The 19,499-nt window shown below is 33.9% G+C and overlaps 3 protein-coding genes across 3 annotated transcripts; 2 read left to right on the top strand and 1 right to left on the bottom strand.

Annotated features, from left to right (window-relative positions):
• Positions 1-751: 751 nt before the first annotated feature.
• LOC130960839 (heat stress transcription factor A-3) lies at positions 752-3,905 on the top strand. The gene is made up of 2 exons (XM_057886331.1): positions 752-1,609; positions 2,547-3,905. Exons 1-2 carry the CDS (start codon positions 1,118-1,120, stop codon positions 3,630-3,632), a joined length of 1,578 nt encoding a protein of 525 aa, XP_057742314.1. The 5' UTR covers positions 752-1,117; the 3' UTR covers positions 3,633-3,905.
• A 658-nt stretch (positions 3,906-4,563) lies between these two features.
• Positions 4,564-7,311, bottom strand: LOC130960840 (ribosome production factor 2 homolog). The gene is made up of 6 exons (XM_057886332.1): positions 7,084-7,311; positions 6,714-6,917; positions 5,689-5,934; positions 5,363-5,605; positions 5,212-5,277; positions 4,564-4,918 (listed from the first exon to the last, which is right to left on the bottom strand). Exons 1-6 carry the CDS (start codon positions 7,150-7,152, stop codon positions 4,805-4,807), a joined length of 942 nt encoding a protein of 313 aa, XP_057742315.1. The 5' UTR covers positions 7,153-7,311; the 3' UTR covers positions 4,564-4,804.
• Positions 7,312-8,260: 949 nt separating this feature from the next.
• LOC130960898 (uncharacterized) lies at positions 8,261-14,996 on the top strand. Its single transcript, XM_057886412.1, has 7 exons — positions 8,261-9,075; positions 10,337-10,438; positions 10,727-10,984; positions 11,238-11,753; positions 12,104-12,472; positions 12,625-13,914; positions 14,396-14,996. Exons 1-7 carry the CDS (start codon positions 8,701-8,703, stop codon positions 14,405-14,407), a joined length of 2,922 nt encoding a protein of 973 aa, XP_057742395.1. The 5' UTR covers positions 8,261-8,700; the 3' UTR covers positions 14,408-14,996.
• The last annotated feature ends 4,503 nt before the right edge of the window (positions 14,997-19,499 follow it).

Raw genomic sequence — 19,499 nt, 5'->3', positions numbered from 1 at the left:
TTTTGCTGGCACGTTGATCTAGAATCTTCGTTCAATTAAATTATAACTCCGTTTTGTAAAAAGCAATTATGAAAGTCAAATGTTATATATTAGACACTAAGATTTGTCAGAATTTTATTGGCAAACTAATAGGCCAGTAATAAATGAAGCGTGTCTCGCAACTATAACAAAATCTTATTTACATTTTCCCCTTTTTCTTTCCCTTTTTCTTTTTTCTCGTTTTTGTGATTGGGATTTCAATCCGCACAACACTTCATCAAAGAAAATATTGACGTGAGTAAAGAACGAAAAACTCACGTGTTTCTAGACCTGCAACAAATAAAAGATCTAGTATACCCAAACTTTAATTATTAAAAGGAAAAAAATTTAAAAAGATAGTATAAAATATCTAAAATAAAATTAGTTGGGTCCATGAAATCATTATTACCAGACAAGATATCTGAACCCAAAACCAAAACCAAGTATACTTCTCTATGATTGGCTAACACCCTTGTGGCCAGTAAAAACTTGGCTGAAACCTTTCCCTTCTCTACTAAGCATTAGACCTTAGACCGGACAACTTGCACTTGCACCAACCAGAATCCAAGCCACAAAAACACACACTCTCTGACCACCAATAATATCTAATCCACCTAGGAACAGAAACAGTATCTGAGACCAAACAACAAAGAACAGAACAAAACTTCCATCTATGACAAAAAATATCTCATGCCACACCTGGTCCCACAAAACCCCGTCACAATCTACAACCAGATACTAACTGGAACCAACGTAACTACCAGGAAACAACCTTGTTTTCTACTCATAACCCCAAATCCCAAGGTCGGTGCTTTCATTCTTCATCAGTGTTCTAAGTTCTCAACCCCACACAATTTCCCAAATCATCTGATCAATGGCCTTACTCTGCCACCGCCATCGACGTAGCTCTACTCCTACTCCAACAGTGGCTACATTCCACCGCCTTTCAACCCTTTTAAGGTTTCATTCCAACCCCACTTCTCCATTTCACTCTCCTTCAACTCCAATTTACCCCTCACACATCACAACCCAAAACCAAACCCAACCCATTACAGTGTTCTCTGTTTTCTGATTCTTAGTATATATTAGGAACCAAAAGATGAAAAAACCAAACGAGGAACCAAAGGGTAAAGCTCCAGCACCTGATTCTCCTTCTGATATTGAGCAGCTGGGGATGTCCACAACAGGGTTCTCTCCTTTGGAGTTTAGTTCTCAACCATTCTCATCAGCTTTTGATGACTCTTTTGACATTATTGATGATACCTCTTTCATGGAGTTTGAATCATTCTCAACAGCTATGAACCATCCACCACCACAACCACCATCTACAACTACAACAATAACCACCACCACTGGGGCTGTTGGGCCATTGCCTCAGCCATTGGAGTGCTTGCACGGGAATCCTGTTCCACCCTTTTTGTCTAAAACCTTCGACCTTGTGGATGACCCTTCTTTGGATCCTATCATCTCATGGGGCTCCACTGGTGCTAGCTTCGTTGTGTGGGACCCTATGGAGTTTTCAAGGCTCGTGTTGCCTCGGAATTTCAAGCACAACAATTTCTCCAGTTTTGTTCGCCAGCTGAATACTTACGTGGGTATTGCTTGAACACTGCCTCTAATGGCTGTGTGATTTGTATGTAACTTTTTGTGTTTTTGATTTTGGTTTTCTGTATGTATTTTTCTTTTGACACCCATTTAACATTTCTGTGTATTCTTTTTTGATGTACTTCCCCCCATGTCTGTTTTTCTTTTCTCTTTGTAATTGGGTTTGGTGGAGATCAGCTATGTATATTTTGATTGTGAAACTATGTATTTATTATCAACTAAGAATGTAAAAAAGAAAATTTTTTGAGGCATTTTGGCTGGTATATCCTTATTTCTAAATTGACCCGTTCTTGTTGCACAAGATATTGTTTGCTTTGAATGGATTTTCTAAATATATCTGTGATTTTGTAGTGTTTGGATGCAGGTAGTTAGAGTGAAGCATGGTTTGTTTCTGTTTCTGTACTTTCCTAATTGTGATTAGAGGCACCCTTTACATATTTTGGACCTATATCTATAAATTGTTCTTATAGTTTACTTCTTAGTCTGGCCATAAGCCTTTATTACCATATTGTTAATGGAAAGAACCCTGTTCATATGTTTTCTAGTTGCATTGTAGTTATGATTGAGAAGCTTCTACTACTGGAACTGGCCAGAGCAGAAATTTTCCCCTTCTATAGAAGAAGGGGTTTCGTCTTTCGCAGGTAGTAAGTGATCTTGGGTTTTGGCAGGGTGCTTTTGTGTTCTGCCAGAATTTAGATTTGTTCTGAATGATTGATTCTTCTTATGCTTTTGTTATATAGATTATTTTGGACTCACAGATTGCATTCTCCAATACAGCTTCATCTGCTTATAACTTGGTGTGCCGGGAAAACTTGTTTTGTCTTTAGCTAATTGTTTTCTTTTCCCTCCCCCATTGTCCTTGCCCTTGGGGGCTTTCTCTTTGTGCTTCATGTATTCTCAGGTTAGTTGGTGTTTGTATCCAGGGATTCCGCAAGATTGACACTGACAAGTGGGAGTTTTTCAATGAAGCTTTCCAGCGAGGGAAGAAACATTTACTGAAGAACATCCAACGGCGCAGGTCAACTCAATCGCAGCAAGTTGGTAGCTACATTGGAACTTCTACTGATGCTGGGAGACCTGGACTCGAGGTTGAAATAGAGCTACTGAGGAAGGAGAGAAGTATGTTAATGCAAGAGGTGGTTGATTTGCAGCAACAACAGCGAAGAACGGTTCACCATGCTGGAGAAGTGAATCAGAGACTAGAATCTGCAGAGCAAAGGCAGAAACAAATGGTTTCCTTCTTGGCCAAGTTATTTCAAAATCCGGCCTTCTTGGCTCGCCTTAGGGATAAGAAGGAACAAAGACAGATAGAATCTCCAAAAGCAAGAAGGAAGTTTATCAAGCATCAACACGAAGCAGGAAATTCCGAAACTCCCAAAGGTCAGGTAGTGAGATACCAACCTGATTGGAAAAATAGAACAGTCTCTTCTGAAACTCCGGAACTAAATCCAGTTTCCTTTGAACAGTCTCCTCAATATCTCTCACAGGACTTGGCAAGAGAAATTTCTGTTGGTGCAGAAAATCTGACTTCACAGTTGGACAAAATCATGTCAGATGAATTGGGTGCGTTGCATGAGGCCATGCCAACTCTAGGAATTGTTGGAGAAGGATCATCAAGCTATGGACTTGAAGATCCTCTTTCCAAAGGGAAAAATGCCTTCAACCCAAGTCAAGATGTTCTTTCAGAATACTTTGTTTCCTTCCCGGACGATTTGTCAAGGGAAAGAGAGTTTCCTGTGTTTTCCCCTGTTGGAACTGAAGGCATTATCAAACAAGAAGATGCATGGGACCCTGCCTTCAATGCTAGTGTTGCTGCTTCAAGTTGTGGGAATGAGCTGTGGGGTAATCCTGTCAACCATGTCGTACCGGAATTCGGAGGCACTAGTGGCGTGTCCGACATATGGGATATCGGCTCAGGAAGTTTAGGAATTGATAAGTGGCCAGCTGATGAATCTCCAATGGATAAAAAGGAGAGTCAAGGTGGCCAGCCAGAAGATGATAGACCTTAAGAATGTTAATCCATAGGGCTTCAGCTGCTTCTGCATGCATTATTGCCCTTGGATACTTGATATGATTAGATTATAATTCTAGGGGCCATATTATTTTGATGTTTGGTTTATAAACAGTGTTCATTTACTGGCTTTCATTCTTTCTTCATTTGCAGCTTTTCTATTCTTTAGATTATTTCTATAGTTGTTTATACTAGAGTAGATTCTAATTGTTTGCTCAATTACTGATAATAACTTTCATTCAATCAAAAATCATATCATCCTATTGACCAACTGGTACTGAATTGCTGGCTCATTTTATGATGATTCAAGTGAATATCAGGTTTGTGTTCCATCAAGGTATTTTTTCATCAAATAAATGCAGATACAAGGTAAGCTGTCTACATGTTTTTGGTTGATTTCTTACTTGTTCTTTTCTTTATTTGTTATTCAAAAGGGTTTATAGATTATTGGTATTTTTCCTCCTTTGTTATGTCATTTTACTTTTATTTATTCTATTTATATATGAACATTATGCACATGATTAGGTCATTTTATGGTTTAATGGCATATAAACTCTTGGGGCTCCAATACAAGGCACCTCCATGGTGGGGTGAATACATGTTGCAAACTTGCAATTGGGATTTTTTGGGTATGAAAGCACCATGAATATGATGTTTCAATGCACTAGTGATGACAATTGACAACAAATAAGAAAATGGAGAGGAAACAACACATTGTTTCTTCAGTTCTTTGCACTCAAAATCTCCATGAAGAATTGGACGACAAATTATATTTAGACATCTTATTTTTATTAAAAAATGAATTGTACAAATTAAAATCTTGCATTAGTGGCTGTGGCTCATATTACTAGCTCAAATTGATACATTTTTTTGGTGAACTTAATTGATTCATGTTATAATCATATAGAATTTCATTGGAATCGAATATATTTGAAATTTGATCCTATATGAATAAACAAACAACCGAATCACAAACTGGGATAATGAAGGTCACTTGGGTGTGGCAAAATTTTAAGGGCAAAAACTATAATAAGGGAAATAACATGACAAAACTCCCATACATACAGGGAATACTTAAAATTCATGTAACCTAAACCATCTAGTCTGATACAATTTGATTACCCTTTACTATCACAACTCAGAGCAAGACAACATGTGCAATTTAGAACATTAAGAATCTTCCTTCCTTCTTTTGGAAGAATGTTGCTCGCTCTTGTTCTGCTTGGCTTCTCGGCGCTCCCTCTTCACCCCCTTCGATTTGTTGGGTAAAGACATTTCTCCAATCTAATCAACCAATAATTAGTCTAAGTGATTAGATAATGGTCTCGGAAGAGATAAATGTTTGTTGTATTCACTTATCTTTGTACACTAAGCCAACTCACTTCCTTTGATCATTGGATGGGGTGTGGAACCTTGGTCGATTTGGGTCCGACATCTCATCCAATGTCAAAGAAGATTGAGTTGGCTTGGTTTATGAGCAAGACTAACGAAATATATAATATATATATATATATATATATATATATATATATATATATATATATATATATATATATATATATATACACAACTCTTACCTTCTGATCTGGAATATAAATACTTCCAATCTTCCCTTGTAATGGATCCCCTTTAACATTCTTCTCCTGTGACCAACAAAGTACACAATTTAGTGATACAACTTCACTTCATATTAACAGATAACCTAAGGAGATTTGGGCATTCACCAACCTTTTTCTTTGGCTTCTGCAATGAAGTTTTGAAGGCTACCTTCCTCACACTCTCATTAGGAGGACGATGCCGACGAATTACCATGTCCATGGAAGGGCCAACTTCGACCAATTCCATTCTTGGCACAACGGTGCCTGATTTTTTCAGTCGTAATGCACAGTGTGTAAAAAATACCCTGTTTGGAGACACCGCAGAAACTACATATGCACGATCCACTCCAGCAAGATTTATATTCTCCACAACCTGTAAATCAAATCCACGATTTTTTTAATATAACACCACTTGAAAAAACAGTACATCCGTGAGTTAAAAAAGCAGAAATGCACCTCTCCACGAAGAAGATCGAGTAAGACTTCCTTTAAATGTTTTAGTTCTTCTACAGCCTCAAATCCTTCTCCAATAAAACATATGAAAGGTTTTGACCCTTCTTTTGGAGCTAATTTTTTATCATAAGTAAATGAGTCCAATGGCTTAAAATTTTCAACCCCGACTTCAACTAGATCATAGATATGGTGATCATACATCCTCCCTATAACAAGGTTGTTAGGTCGCTTCTTCGAGTGAGATCCATACTGCAAAAAACATTTAAGAGATCCCTTTGAGACATGTGCAAGAATAAGGAACGCAACGAAATTCAACTTGGCGCCTATATTAATATGTCAATTGCTATTGCTATTGCATGCAAAAACTTGTCTACAATTTGATAAGATACGTATTCGCATCAAAATGTTTGGCTAATAAAAAAAGGATTGAAAGACAATAGAAATTGCCATTTATCTTCCATTATTATTAAATATATCCTTCACATGAAATAACATCAAATTTGAATAGCTTAAAATTTAGAAACACGTATAGTTTCTCAAATACTTAACCTTGGGAATATAAGTGCTTAAGGACGGTGAGAGCAAAATATCGTAAATATGATAATCAAATAAGAACTCAATCTCCCCCCCCCCCCCCCCCCCCCCAACTCATCAAGTCCATGGCTTACTAATAAGAGTTTAAGCAAACTGGAAAAAAAGGTTCAGCAGAAGCAAAGGAACTAAAAACTATCATTTACAACGAAATCAGCATAATACAAGCACCATTTAAGAAAGACAACAAAATCTTCGACAATATTATTATCAATAAGTAAAACCAACAAAACCTCATGAGGCAAAACTGCCACAGAAAACATGCTCCAATTCCTAAGTTACTAATAAACAAGCACCACTCTATCATCCACCAGTATAATCAAAAACCAAACTGCAACATACCAAATGAGGATGGTTCCAAAATCCATTCAGAAAATAACACAAACACCACATAGGCACATACAAATAATGATGTTTAGTTTCCAAAGCAGACTCACCACAAAGATGCTGCAATCCGTTTTCCGAGAGAAGAACTCCAAAGGGACCTCACCACCACTCTCAAAAGGGTTAATGTTATCATTCTTTCTGCTGTATTTCACCGCACTTTCCTTCTTCAGATGGTAAATCTGCGTCAAAACAGAGTTCAACACTGAGCTTGTCTTAGTCCCGTGAAGTAGTAGCGTCTTCTTCCCCGATTCAACCTGCAAAATATAAAATAAAAATCAGCAACACCCCTATTTGTCTATTCTAATCAAAAGAGTTAAAATAGCCATAAAAAACAAAACTTGAAGAAAGGGGGGAAATTTTCCCGGAAAATTGAACCGGATTTTCCTGGGAAACAGACGTGAGAAAATCGTATGAACTTACGAGTTGGGGAGCACGCTTCTCAAGCTCTCGCTTTCCCCTGCGCGTTTTAGCGGTTTTGATTCTCAACATTTTTGCGAAGATTGTTGAAGAAAGTGTCGCAGCTGAACTGAGCTGAATTTGGTTTGGTTTTAGGGTTTTTGTTGGCTGAGTGCAAAGTGCAAAGGGGTTTTGTAATTTTCTTTCAATTTTTTTTTCCTCCCCCAATTCCTAATTCCTATATTCCCAATTTGCCACTCTTTCACAGCTTCACTAAGGATTAAACTTTATTTTATTCTTCAAATAATTCTCTAAAGTAACACTCAAAATTTATTTAAACAAGAAGAAAAGAATAAATTTATTTTAATAAAGCTTATTCTAACAATTTATGTTAAGTAACTCATTGAATCCACGAATAGGCATATAGTATCATTAGTATGAAGATTTTTTCATACATTCATATGTTATTACATGGTGATTAGAGAATTTGATGAGGTAGAAATATTTTTTTTATTACTAGTGAGTGAAATACTATAATCTAATTCACACGTTTTAGAAAAAACCAATTAGTAAACTGATTATTTGTATATAGTATATATTAAAATACAAAATATATATTAAAGTTATGTGAAATAAATTATATTCATATATAAAATATAGTAACTAATTTAATTGTTCATTGTTGTGATACATGTAACATTGTTAATTCTTTTTTTTTTAATAAATAATGGAGCTTAACACTCAAAATAAACTAAATAAAAACTAATTTTAAAAAAATATATATCAATAGAATCTCCATGGAAACTAAGAGAGATACATGAAGGAATAGTAAAAATTCTATGGCATCCAATCCGAAGGTTGTGTCCCTGGCCAATCTGTAAATTTAAAATTGATTATTTAATATTTATAAAATTATAATTACAAAAATACTACTTGCATACTAAAATTAAATATTATATATTTGTATATAAATATAAATATAATTTAATTAATTTTTAATATATATTTTATATTTTTATAATAATTGCTAATTTCGGTGTGAATATAATATGGTTGATATAATTATACTATCAATACATAAAAAATATTAATTTATTAAATAAAATGATTATTAATTATTAAAAATGAAAATAGAAAATATCTAGCTCTATTATTTTCCTTGTGAAATCATGAATATATAAAATGCCTCCATGAAATCTCAAATAGCTTCTCTGTTTCCCAACTCTGAAGAAGAGGAGCGAGCTTCACTGTCTCTGCTTTCAACACTTTCTATCTTTTTATCCCCAAACCTTTCTTCTTCTTCTTTTTACTCTCTCTCTCTATAATAACATACAATTCAACACACCTCAACCCTCTTTTTTTCCTTCTTCACACGGAAAATTGGAGCTAGGGTTTACTGTACAATATAAAAATTAGGTTTTTTTTCTTTTCAATATTGTATTTCTTTTAATTCCTTGATTCATATTTCATATAATAATACAACTCAGGTTTCAGTTTCAGCTGTAATACTATTCATGCAAATTTTCATGTTGTAACATAGTTTCCTCTTCTGATTTTTTTTTTCTTACTGCAATTGAATGTAAATTAGGTTACTTTAGGGTTAGGGTTTTTCTTATTTTCTCTTTCTAGATTTCGATTTGAATGAGCATGGAGAGTTCACGTAGACCTTTCGATAGATCGAGAGAGCCAGGGCCTAAGAAGCCTCGATTGATGGAAGACCCGAATCAGAGACCGTTTCCTCAGCGACAATTGGCTTCAGGGATTACAACGATGTCGTCAACGAGGTTCAGAGCAAACGACAGGGACCCAGAAAGCAGTGAATCCGGCCGAGGCGGTGGCGGTTACCAGCCGCAGCCGTTGCCGCAGCACCATGAGCTTGTGAATCAGTACAAGACAGCTCTTGCTGAGCTCACTTTCAATTCGAAAATGATCATTAACAATTTGACTATAATTGCAGGCGAGAATCAATCGGCTGCGAAGGCGATTGCCGCCACTGTTTGTGCTAACATTCTAGAGGTGAATCCAGTTTTAAACTGTGCAGCTGTTAAAATCTGTGTTCAAAATTGATTTTTTTTTTCGGTTGTGTAGCCAATTGCTGAATTGAATTGAAATGTTGTAAGAGAATTGAAATAAAAATGGACCCCAATTTTCCCCCCTTCTTGTGTTCATGTTTGTTGTGGTTAATGCTTGTGTGCCTAATTGGCAATAATGGTACAGGAGACAGTGATTATAGTTTTTTTTTAAACATTATTTTATTTTATTTTTCTTGTAATATGAGTTTTAGTTGGTACTTTATCCCTCGTTGAAGTTCTATGATGAACATGGGGTGATCTGCAATTTCCAAGTGAAGAGAAATGACTTAATTTAAGCAATGATTCATTCAACTTCATTCATTGTCCACTCAGGCATTTTGGCTCTGGATTTGCATGTGAGGTGTAATTTCACTCTGACTAAACAAAAAACCAGGAAGGGAAAAGTATATGTAGTTTTCTAATTAAAAGTAGAAGGAAAGAAAGAGTATTGTTCTACTCTCTGCATGAGAATGAGGCAGTTTTGTATATTTGGCAATCTTATGATATTGTAATGAACTTATATGTGACTAATAAGCAGCATCATTATTCTTATAGAGCACCTCAGTTCTGGTAATTTCTGGACTAGTTATACAGAGGGGATTATTCAAGACTAGAAAATTATCTGTCCAGTGTTTTCAATTTCAAGCATTATTTCAAGTCAAAGCACACAGTATATTGGCACACCTATTGTGAAGGGTAGTTCTGTTTCATAGACCAGAAGGCAAAACATTATTTCAGCTTACATCTCACGCTTGAGGAGATTGTGTACAATGTCTGTAGGGGAAATACTGTTTTTGTAGATTCCTTTTGGGCTATTTTTTAGATCGAATTTGTATATCCAAGTTGTATAGGGATAATGTAATCAAATCATTTCACGTTTGAGTTAGTCCATGCAGTTTGGATCAGGGAGTTCAACATATCATGTTGGAAAAATAACATTTATGCTTCTTGAGTTTTCCAAGTTTACTACGGGGTGTCTTTTTACTTTATTATGCTGTCTATCCATGTTTTATTTGTTTGACTATATTATTGCTATAAGTTTAGTGTTTGGATTGTTTTTAGGGTCTGTTTTAATTGTTTTATTTGCCTCTCTATTATGAGAACTTGGCTGCTACAGGCAAATAGAACCAAATAATGGGGTGACATTTTGAAAAGACGAGATTATTTTTGGCAGTTTTCTTATAACTTGGTTCATTACTTTGCAGGTTCCCAACGATCAAAAGCTGCCATCTCTTTATCTCTTAGACAGTATTGTTAAGAACATTGGGCGGGATTATACAAAGTACTTTGCTGCCAAACTACCCGAGGTTAGATAATTATTCTTTGAATATACTTATCCATGTATCACTACGGTGTGCAAGAATTTTTCATATTTTTAGGTTATGTAATTTTTGCTTCAAGTATTTCACTTCAGTAGTTCCATTGATAATGCTATCTGCAAAGTTCTTGTATTCACATTGTAAATAAAGAACTTGACTTTTATGACAGTTCACCCCCATTGCATTTTTTTTTGTGAGATATTTTCCTAATTTTCACTTATTTTTAACAAAGTATGAGGTCTTTCTGGTATTTTACATGCTTCCTTCACATTTTAGGTATTCTGCAAGGCATACAGACAGGTTGAACCTGCTATCCATCAAAGTATGAGACATCTTTTTGGAACTTGGGAAGGATTCATTCCTCCTCAGACCCTTCAAGCTATTGAGAAGGAACTCGGCTTTACTCCACCAGTAAATGGTTCAGCTGCCTCATCTGCTACCATCAGGAGCAATTCACAGTCCCCACGTCCACCTCATGGCATCCATGTGAATCCCAAGTATTTAGAGAGGCAACGTCTTCAGCAGTCCAGCAGGGTAAGTGAAATGTTGACCTCAAAATTTATCCTTAATAGTGTTGAAATGATGAAGTCATTCCATGCATGTTTTGTATAGGCTGTCAAATATCAATTTTCAATTGTGTTTGTTTATTATTGGGACACAACATAATATTCTTGTGGACTTTTCCCATGAACTACTTCCAACTCCTTTGGTCTTATTAATCATGAAATATGGACTGCTTTTATTTATTTCTTAAATAATTTATCATGTGCTGCTTCTTTTCTTGAAGATTAAAGGAGTTGATGAAATTACTGGAGCATGTGCGAACTCCAATGAGGACCCCGAGAGGCCGAATAGAACTTTGGGTGTTGCACAACCATGGTTGGATCCTAGTGTTAGTACCCCAAGAGATGCATTTAATGATTCTGTTTTGGAAAAGAGTGTTGGTGTAACCTGTGGGGGCAATGAATATGGTTCTGATCTTTCACGGACTTTGGGCTCAGGTATGGTCAGAGCTGGTGACAAAAGTTGGTTTAAAGCAGGTGGAGTTCCGGGAACCATATCTGGCCAAAGAAATGGTTTCAGTGAGAAGCATAGTTTTTCGAATACTGAAGCACCAAAATATAATCAGCCAACACAAAACATAAATAGCATTCGGAGCAGTGTGATGTCACGTAGCTGGAAAAATTCTGAGGAAGAGGAGTACATATGGGATGAGATGAATTCTAGATCGACCGGTCTTGGTGCACCAAATGTCTCGAACAACTTGAGCAAAGATTCTTGGCCAGCGGATGATGAGAATTTTGTAAGCTTGCTAAAATTTGGTCACTTGAGTACTGATGTAGAACAGAATTAGGATTAAGGAACAATATTAAAAGTAATTTTTTAGAGTGAACTCTGAGAGGCTGAATTCCTTGACATAAATTATATACTAGTATAGGTAACTAAGACAACCCTAAAAATATGAATGAAGTTCCTTATGATATTTGAATAAGTTATCTTGGAAGTGCAATAGAAATGACTTCTCCCCTATCTTCTGAGTTTCTGATAATGGAATCCTAATAGCTCACAGATACAACAATTGATAAAATACTCCTAATTTATATACTTATTCTGTCCTACTATATTTTTTTTAATTTCTTTTACCATGCGCAGGAAGTTGAAGATCCAGTCCAAATAAGAAACCCCTATGGGGCAAATCTTGATAGAGAATTGGCCACTTTAGGCAATGAAAAGAAACGATTTTCCTCATTTCAGCGTCATCCATCAGTACCGTGGCAACTGCAGGAGCAGCACTCACTTGAAGAGTTGAATCAAAAGCCAGGTCACTCGGAAGGATTTATGTCCACTCTTAGTGGTCTGCCAGCCAATACAAATTCTGCTGTCAGGATGGGGAATCGGTCTTTCTTGCCAAATGCAACAACAGGACTGCCAGGAATTGTGGGACAACAACAACTTCACTCAATTGGAGTTGAATCCCCTTCTGGGCAGTCACCCTTGCGACAACAATCTTCACCACCACCAGTAAGTGTGCAGCACCATCAAATTTGAAATTTGCCTACCAAGACCATCCCCAATCCCTTAAAATTCCTTTTATTCCTTTTCTTATTAAAAAAAAAAGAGTATGCGGGGTCGATGTAAAAGATTTTTCACGTACCATTCATCCTAATCTTCAGGTTGGTAACTTGCGAAGACCACATCAAAAGGATTTGCCAGGTTCATTTACTTCGGCAACTCCTTTTCAGTCAAGGCATCAGCAGCAGCTTCACCTGTCTCACAGTGAAGTTACCAAGAAACCTCCTCCCCCGTCTAGAGTTGCGCTAGCCAAAGAGACTCTTGAACAGTCAACCACAGGTAATGTGGAAGCTGCTGCTCTAAACGGTGGAACATTATCCAGCATGTCCAATGCAAGTCGTCTGGATTCAAGGAATCTTCCGTCTCAATTAGGTGTTCGGCCTCCCCGCTCAGTTGGGCCTTCCCCTGCCACATTAAGTTCCTTGGTGTCTGCAATTTCAGCGCCATCTTCATTAGGTCCTTCAAATAATAGTTTATCTGCTTTGCCAAAAGTACCTGAAAGAAAGGCTGGGCAATTGACAAGGGCATCAACTCTACCACCGGCTTCCTCTGATGTCAGTGTTGCCTCTGCTCAGACAACAAGTGCCAGCAGTAATACCTCAAATCCGATTGCAAACCTTCTAAGCTCTTTAGTTGCGAAGGGTTTGATATCTGCAGAAAAAGAATCACAAACTAAGGTGCCATCTGAGTTCCCAGCTCCGTTGGAAGATGAAAGAGACAGCATTACCACCAGTAGCTCTTTGCCTGTTGCTTCAGTGTCTGGTTCTGCAGCTGTTCCAGTACCTTCTGCCACAGATGATGTAAATGATACTGCAAAATCCCCAACATCCTTATCTGAAACAACCAGCACAGAGATCAGAAACCTCATTGGCTTTGAGTTTAAGCCTGATGTAATCCGAGAATTGCATCCACCTGTCATTAAAGGATTATTTGATGATCTCCCTCATCATTGTGACATTTGTGGCCGTAGGCTTAAATTCCAAGAGCAGTTTAATAGACACTTGGAGTGGCATGCCACAAGGGGGGAAAATGATCTAATTAGGGCATCAAGAGGATGGTATCCGAAGTCAATTGATTGCATTGTTAGCAAGGGTGAATCTTCATCCACGTCTGAGTTTTCCGGATCTGTTGATACATACAGCAAGGAAACAAGAAGCACTCAAGAGGACTCAATGGTTCAAGCAGATGAAAGCCAATGCTTGTGTGTGTTGTGTGGTGAGGTATTTGAAGATTTCTACTGTCAAGAAAGTGGCGAGTGGATGTTCAAAGGGGCAGTTGACATGACTAACTCAGATAGTGAGTTGGGAAATAGAAATGCTAGTACTACAAGGGGTCCCATTATTCATGCAAGGTGCTTCTCAGGAAACTCTATATCCAGTTTCGTCAAGATGGTAAGACTTATTATCATCTGATTTAAGTGACAAAGTGGTGTCTTTCTAGTTTGATATCCAGGGCTACCAGTTTCTGTCTATCTGGAGAGGGTACGTTATATTGGGTTGGAAGATTAGCATTAGAAATCGCATTCATCCTGTTATTACCAGGATAATTTAAATTATGGGTGTAGAGCCTCTCGTTCTCAAGTTAAAAGTAGAAGAGTCCTGTGTTTTGATTTTCTGTTTTGGTTGGGTTTCTATTTTCAGAATTCTTTGAAGAAAAAAAAGGAGATAATGATAATAAAATTATATTTTTTGTTTTCACTTTTTTAATCTCAAAATTTTGAAAATAGAATATACTAAAAATGAAAACAAAACCAAACAAGTCTGAAGTATTTCTTTGCTTCCATTTTCATTCTTTAGCTTCCTTCTTATTCACTTGCTTTAAATTTAGTTATTCTATTGCTGGTAATTGTTCTAAACCTGTAATGCTTTTCAGGAACAAGATTAATGCGAGTTAGAACTTCAAAGCTTTGCTGCATCAAAAAGTTGGGGAACCCAGGTTTACTTTGCATTTACTGAATCTTGATACTATTTCGATGCTTATATATCACTCAAATTGGTTTCTTGATCTCTCAGACCAATTTTGCATGCATTCTTGCTTTTTGTTTTTTTGTTAGTATTTATATTTGTTTTTCTTGTACTCAAGAAGAAGAAAAGGAAATTAGTGTTGAAAAAGGTACATAAATGCAGAGATAGTATTTGCAGCTAGCTCCACTTGCCCATTGTGTGGTTGTGTTCCTTTATTTTACCCTGAAGAATTGGTATTGTGCATTTTGCATAGCATGTGGTCATAATATGAGGGCCAAGGCACCAAGACTAACATTAATGTCAAATGTGGCGTTCCCCATTATCATTATCAAATATTTACAGTGGAATGGAAGACTCTTAGTACTTGAATTCCAGTTTCAGTTATCATGGATCATGTTATGTAACTTGGTTTTTTATTTTTTTATTTTTTTGTAGTTGTATTTGTTGATAAAAATAATTTAAAAAAAAAAGAAGGAAAATAAGATAGAACTCTCCTATTTTGGATGTTATATTGATTTTGTGTTAAGTTATGCAGTTTAGACCATTATGCACTTTATTTGCTCTTTAGCCAGGGCGCTCTCTGTTTAAGAGTTTTATGGTTATTCACTGATAGGGTAAAAAGAGTTTGACATTTTCATTCCGGTATTTAAATTCTATAACAACATAATATATTGTTGACTTGGAATATGAAAAAAAATTATTAATTATACCATTATTAATTTAAATAAGAAAAATGCTATTTGTATACGAAAATCAGCTACTAAAATCAGTCATACATGTGTAGTTTAGTTTAGTTTATTTTTAATGTGTATTTGTATTTCAACATGTATTTTATACTGGTAATTGATTTTAGTAGCTGGTTTTGGTGTACACGTAGCATAACCCATTAAATAAATATTGTACTGATTAAAAATTTTATGCTGTGTAATTTTTTATAAAAAAGTAACCGTAGTTTATATGTTACAGATATTTCTAGAGAACTTTAATTCAATTCAAAATCATTTATTAAATAAAGAGTTAATTACACGTTCATTGATGTTTGAATTTGGTATAAATAATTCTTTGCTATGTATTGTTGTGTATATATTAAATACAACAATAAACCGTATTAGTAACTTTTTAAAGCAATAATCTAGATTAGTAGTGAAATCATTTCTCAGCTTTATTACATTCACATGAATACTCATGTTCTAGCTGTAAATATAATCCAAATTTGCTGCTTCCATCATGCTCATCTCTGATGCTGTTAGCTGCATTAAATTGCAAAAAATTAGGGACATTAAACACAAATCAAATGGAAAAAAATTGTTACATAACCAAAATTGTCATGAAAGTATGAAACCAATGCAATATGCTTGTGTTTGGCCTTTCGTGATCAATCTTTTTTTATTTTTTGGTCGATAGATTGCACAACTCTCAATCTTAGGTTACACATCGTACTCATACACACATGATATCTTCTTTTCTTGGTCAAGTTTGCATTAGATGAGGTTCGAATCTGAGACATCTTAGTAAGAAAGGAGAATATATGCCACTGGAAAGTGTAATATGCTTCTTGATTAAGAGAATAAGTGAGAAGAATATTGATAAATAACGAAAATATTTAATAAAAAAAACTGTTAACTAAAAATAGATATAATTTGTCTTATTTAGTATTTATGAGGATATTATTTTAAGAAAAGTATATAAATTATGAAATCTGGAAAGAATCAGTAATGAGGTCTAAGATTCATTTACAATATATTATTTAAGAAAAATATTGATTGCAAAATATGAAAGAATCAATAGTGAGATCTTATCTCTATAATGGGTAGAGTTTGATAGAAAAATTGCTAACGCAACGCATTCGTCTTGATGCCAGCACATAAATTCATTTTCTGAAAGAATCAATTAATAGAAATTTGAATATGAATTAGTAAAATCAATTAATAGATTAAAACTTTATGGATAAATATTAATTTCAAGAGATATGCATATTTGTATAAAATGAGAAGAATTAATTAATCACGAGATATGATTGAAAAAAATTATATTGTTTTCAATAAAGAATTTTAATTTTAGAAAGAATTAATTAGTTTGAATCTAATCAATATATACCGAGAATCAAATCAAGGATATAAATATTTGAATAGCAGTGGATTTATGGTGCGAGCTTTTGAATTAGTTCTTTCCCTGCACATGTATTTAAAGAAATTAAAAATGAACAAGATATGATTGAAAAAATGCAAATAATGTAATCAATTAGGAATGTAATCAATATAATGATATATAATGGAAATGATAATGCTAGAGAGACCAATAAATAATTAGAATTTTTTTATTTAATTAATAAATATTAAATAAAATACGGTCTGACTATTTTTTATTAATTTTTTTAGTTATCAAATATTTTTGTAAGAATAATATTATATATTTAAATTTTTTGTTAAGTAAGTCTAACTAAATTGATCTAATACAACAAAAATTAATTATAGATAATATTATTCTAAATTTTATTACTTAACTTAATTGAACTTAATTCATAATAAAAAGACTTAGATGTGTAGTATTATTATTTACTACGTAATAGAAATTAGTTATAGGAATATACAATTTTTTTTAGAATGCTAACCAATAATTACTGGCTTACTGCATGAATAAAACGAAATTTAAATTCACAACACTTAATTAAATAAACTAATAAGCTAACTACGGTACCAAATCCAAATTTAAGTTATGAGAATATACATTTAAATAGACAGTATTGGACATAAAATAATTTTCTTTTAAGTGAACATGAATTTATTAATAGATATAAATGTAATAAAGAATAAAATTAAATTTAGATATTTATTAATGTATAAAATTATATTTGATATTTTAATTTTAAAAATATATATTGATAGATAGTTTTATAAATATTTTTTTTGTTTTTAAAACGTAAAAACACAAGCATATAATTTTTCAATTAACTAAATCCAACGTGAGATATTTATATTTTTAAAAACTACAAGTAATTCTCTAATAAACTATACCAAATCAAACCTATATTTGATGTAGAAACATAATCAATTGAATATTTTAATTTATCTATAAACAAATTTATTAGTGTGAAAATATAATTTAGAGATATTATCTATTAGAAAATTACTACAAAAAATACCATTAAAATCAATAGTTTTGTTGTCGATAATATTAAAAAACGATGGTAAAATCGATAACGTTAGCTGTCGCTTTTAAATTTATTGATTTTTTAAAAATATAATAAAATCGGTGATTTATCAGTCAATAAGCTTTTAATAAAATCAATGATTATTGTGTTGATAATATAGGATTAAGATTTTTACATATATAATAAAAAAACATTCAGATTGTCGATAATATTATTTAAAATTGACGATATTTCTGTTGATATTTGATTTATTAAAATTGATAAATTAGCCCGTCGATTTAATTATTAAATTTTCAATAATATCATCGTCTATTTTTTATTTTTTTTGTTTATTTTAAATTAAAAATTGACAATATTATCATTGATTTTTGTTTATATTAATACAATAACGTCAATTTTAATAATTATAATTTTTTTATTAGTTTTTTCTGTTTAAAAGTAGCAGATAATTAATATAAGGATTTTTTATTTTATAAATTAAATAAATATAATAATTACCAAAATAAATAATTTTAAAATATTTATCGAAATAAATATTCCTCTTTTATCTCGTTTACACGATAAACGAGATAATTTTACATGTAACGAGATAAGACAGATATATGCGACACGTGTTTATCGTGTAAACGAGATATACATATATCTCGTTGTATATCTCGAGATATATGTTTTTTTTTTAATTTGAAAATAATAAAAAATATTAATAATATCAATAATCCAAATTTTTGGCATGCAATTAGTACATAAAAAGATTGGTAGAAGAGATTAAAATGGATATATTTGATCAATTTTAATCCATTTAAATGATATGGATTAACACGTTTACTTGAAAATCATTAAACTGTCCACTATTAACACTGTTATCTCTTTTCTAACTACACAATGTTTAAATATTTAAAATATAATTTAAATACACGTGATTTATTTAATGAACCAATTAATGCATGTCACTGCTCTATTGGTATATAATATGAAATCTTTTTTACTTAAATTATATTTCAAATTTTTATGTACTCCCGTACAATAAAATTTATACGTACTCCCGTATAACAAACGAAAAAATAGGTGAATATGGAAGAAACAAATATTTTAATAATATATAGTTAAAAATATATTTGTAACTGTCCATTATTAATAATGTGCTGGAAATATATTTATAACTATCCATTATTGTTCTGTTGGTCGGGTGTATGGCTTGGTGGTGAGGTATTTGTTGAAGTCTTCGTTCAACAGTCCGTTTGTCAGGCACAAGCTGGCAACCGAGTCGGTCAATCTCTATGCATTCATCATTGAATTTTACTTCTTAGTCGGTTCCTCGCTTCTTTGTGTCACTCCATCAAGTTGATCGGGTGCTTGACTTTGGCGATGCCTGTGGTGAACTGAGTAAAAAAAGTGCGAATTATGTCCGCAAAAATTATCACATAATCTTGAGGAAAGGCGTTAAACCAGCGCATTGCCGGTCCCGCCAAGGTCACGGGAAAGGCACGACATCTCACCTCATCGCCCACACCTTCCAGGTTCATCCTAGCCTCAGATTCCTGGTCGTACTTCATGTCTGTTGGCGTCGAAATGTTTCGGTAGCCGGACTTCGAAAATAAAAATTATATTACCGAACAACCGACGCCTCTCTTGTGATTTTGCCTCTGGTGTTCTGATTCTCATTTGTGGCTACTCCCCCATTCATCTTTACTGCTCTATTCCACTACCTGCGTCGCTATACTCTGCTTCACTGGTGTGTTTTGCCCCTCTTCTTTGTGAATTGCCTCTGAATTTAGTTGATGATTTTTAGTTGTTGATAGTACAAATATTTTTTTCAGCACACTATTAATAATGGATAATTACAAATATATTTTTAACTATT

Source organism: Arachis stenosperma, chromosome 2, assembly GCF_014773155.1.
Source record: "Arachis stenosperma cultivar V10309 chromosome 2, arast.V10309.gnm1.PFL2, whole genome shotgun sequence".
Taxonomy (NCBI): domain Eukaryota; kingdom Viridiplantae; phylum Streptophyta; class Magnoliopsida; order Fabales; family Fabaceae; genus Arachis; species Arachis stenosperma.
The sequence above is the reverse complement of the archived record's forward strand: the minus strand, read 5'-3'. Positions and strand labels throughout refer to the sequence as shown.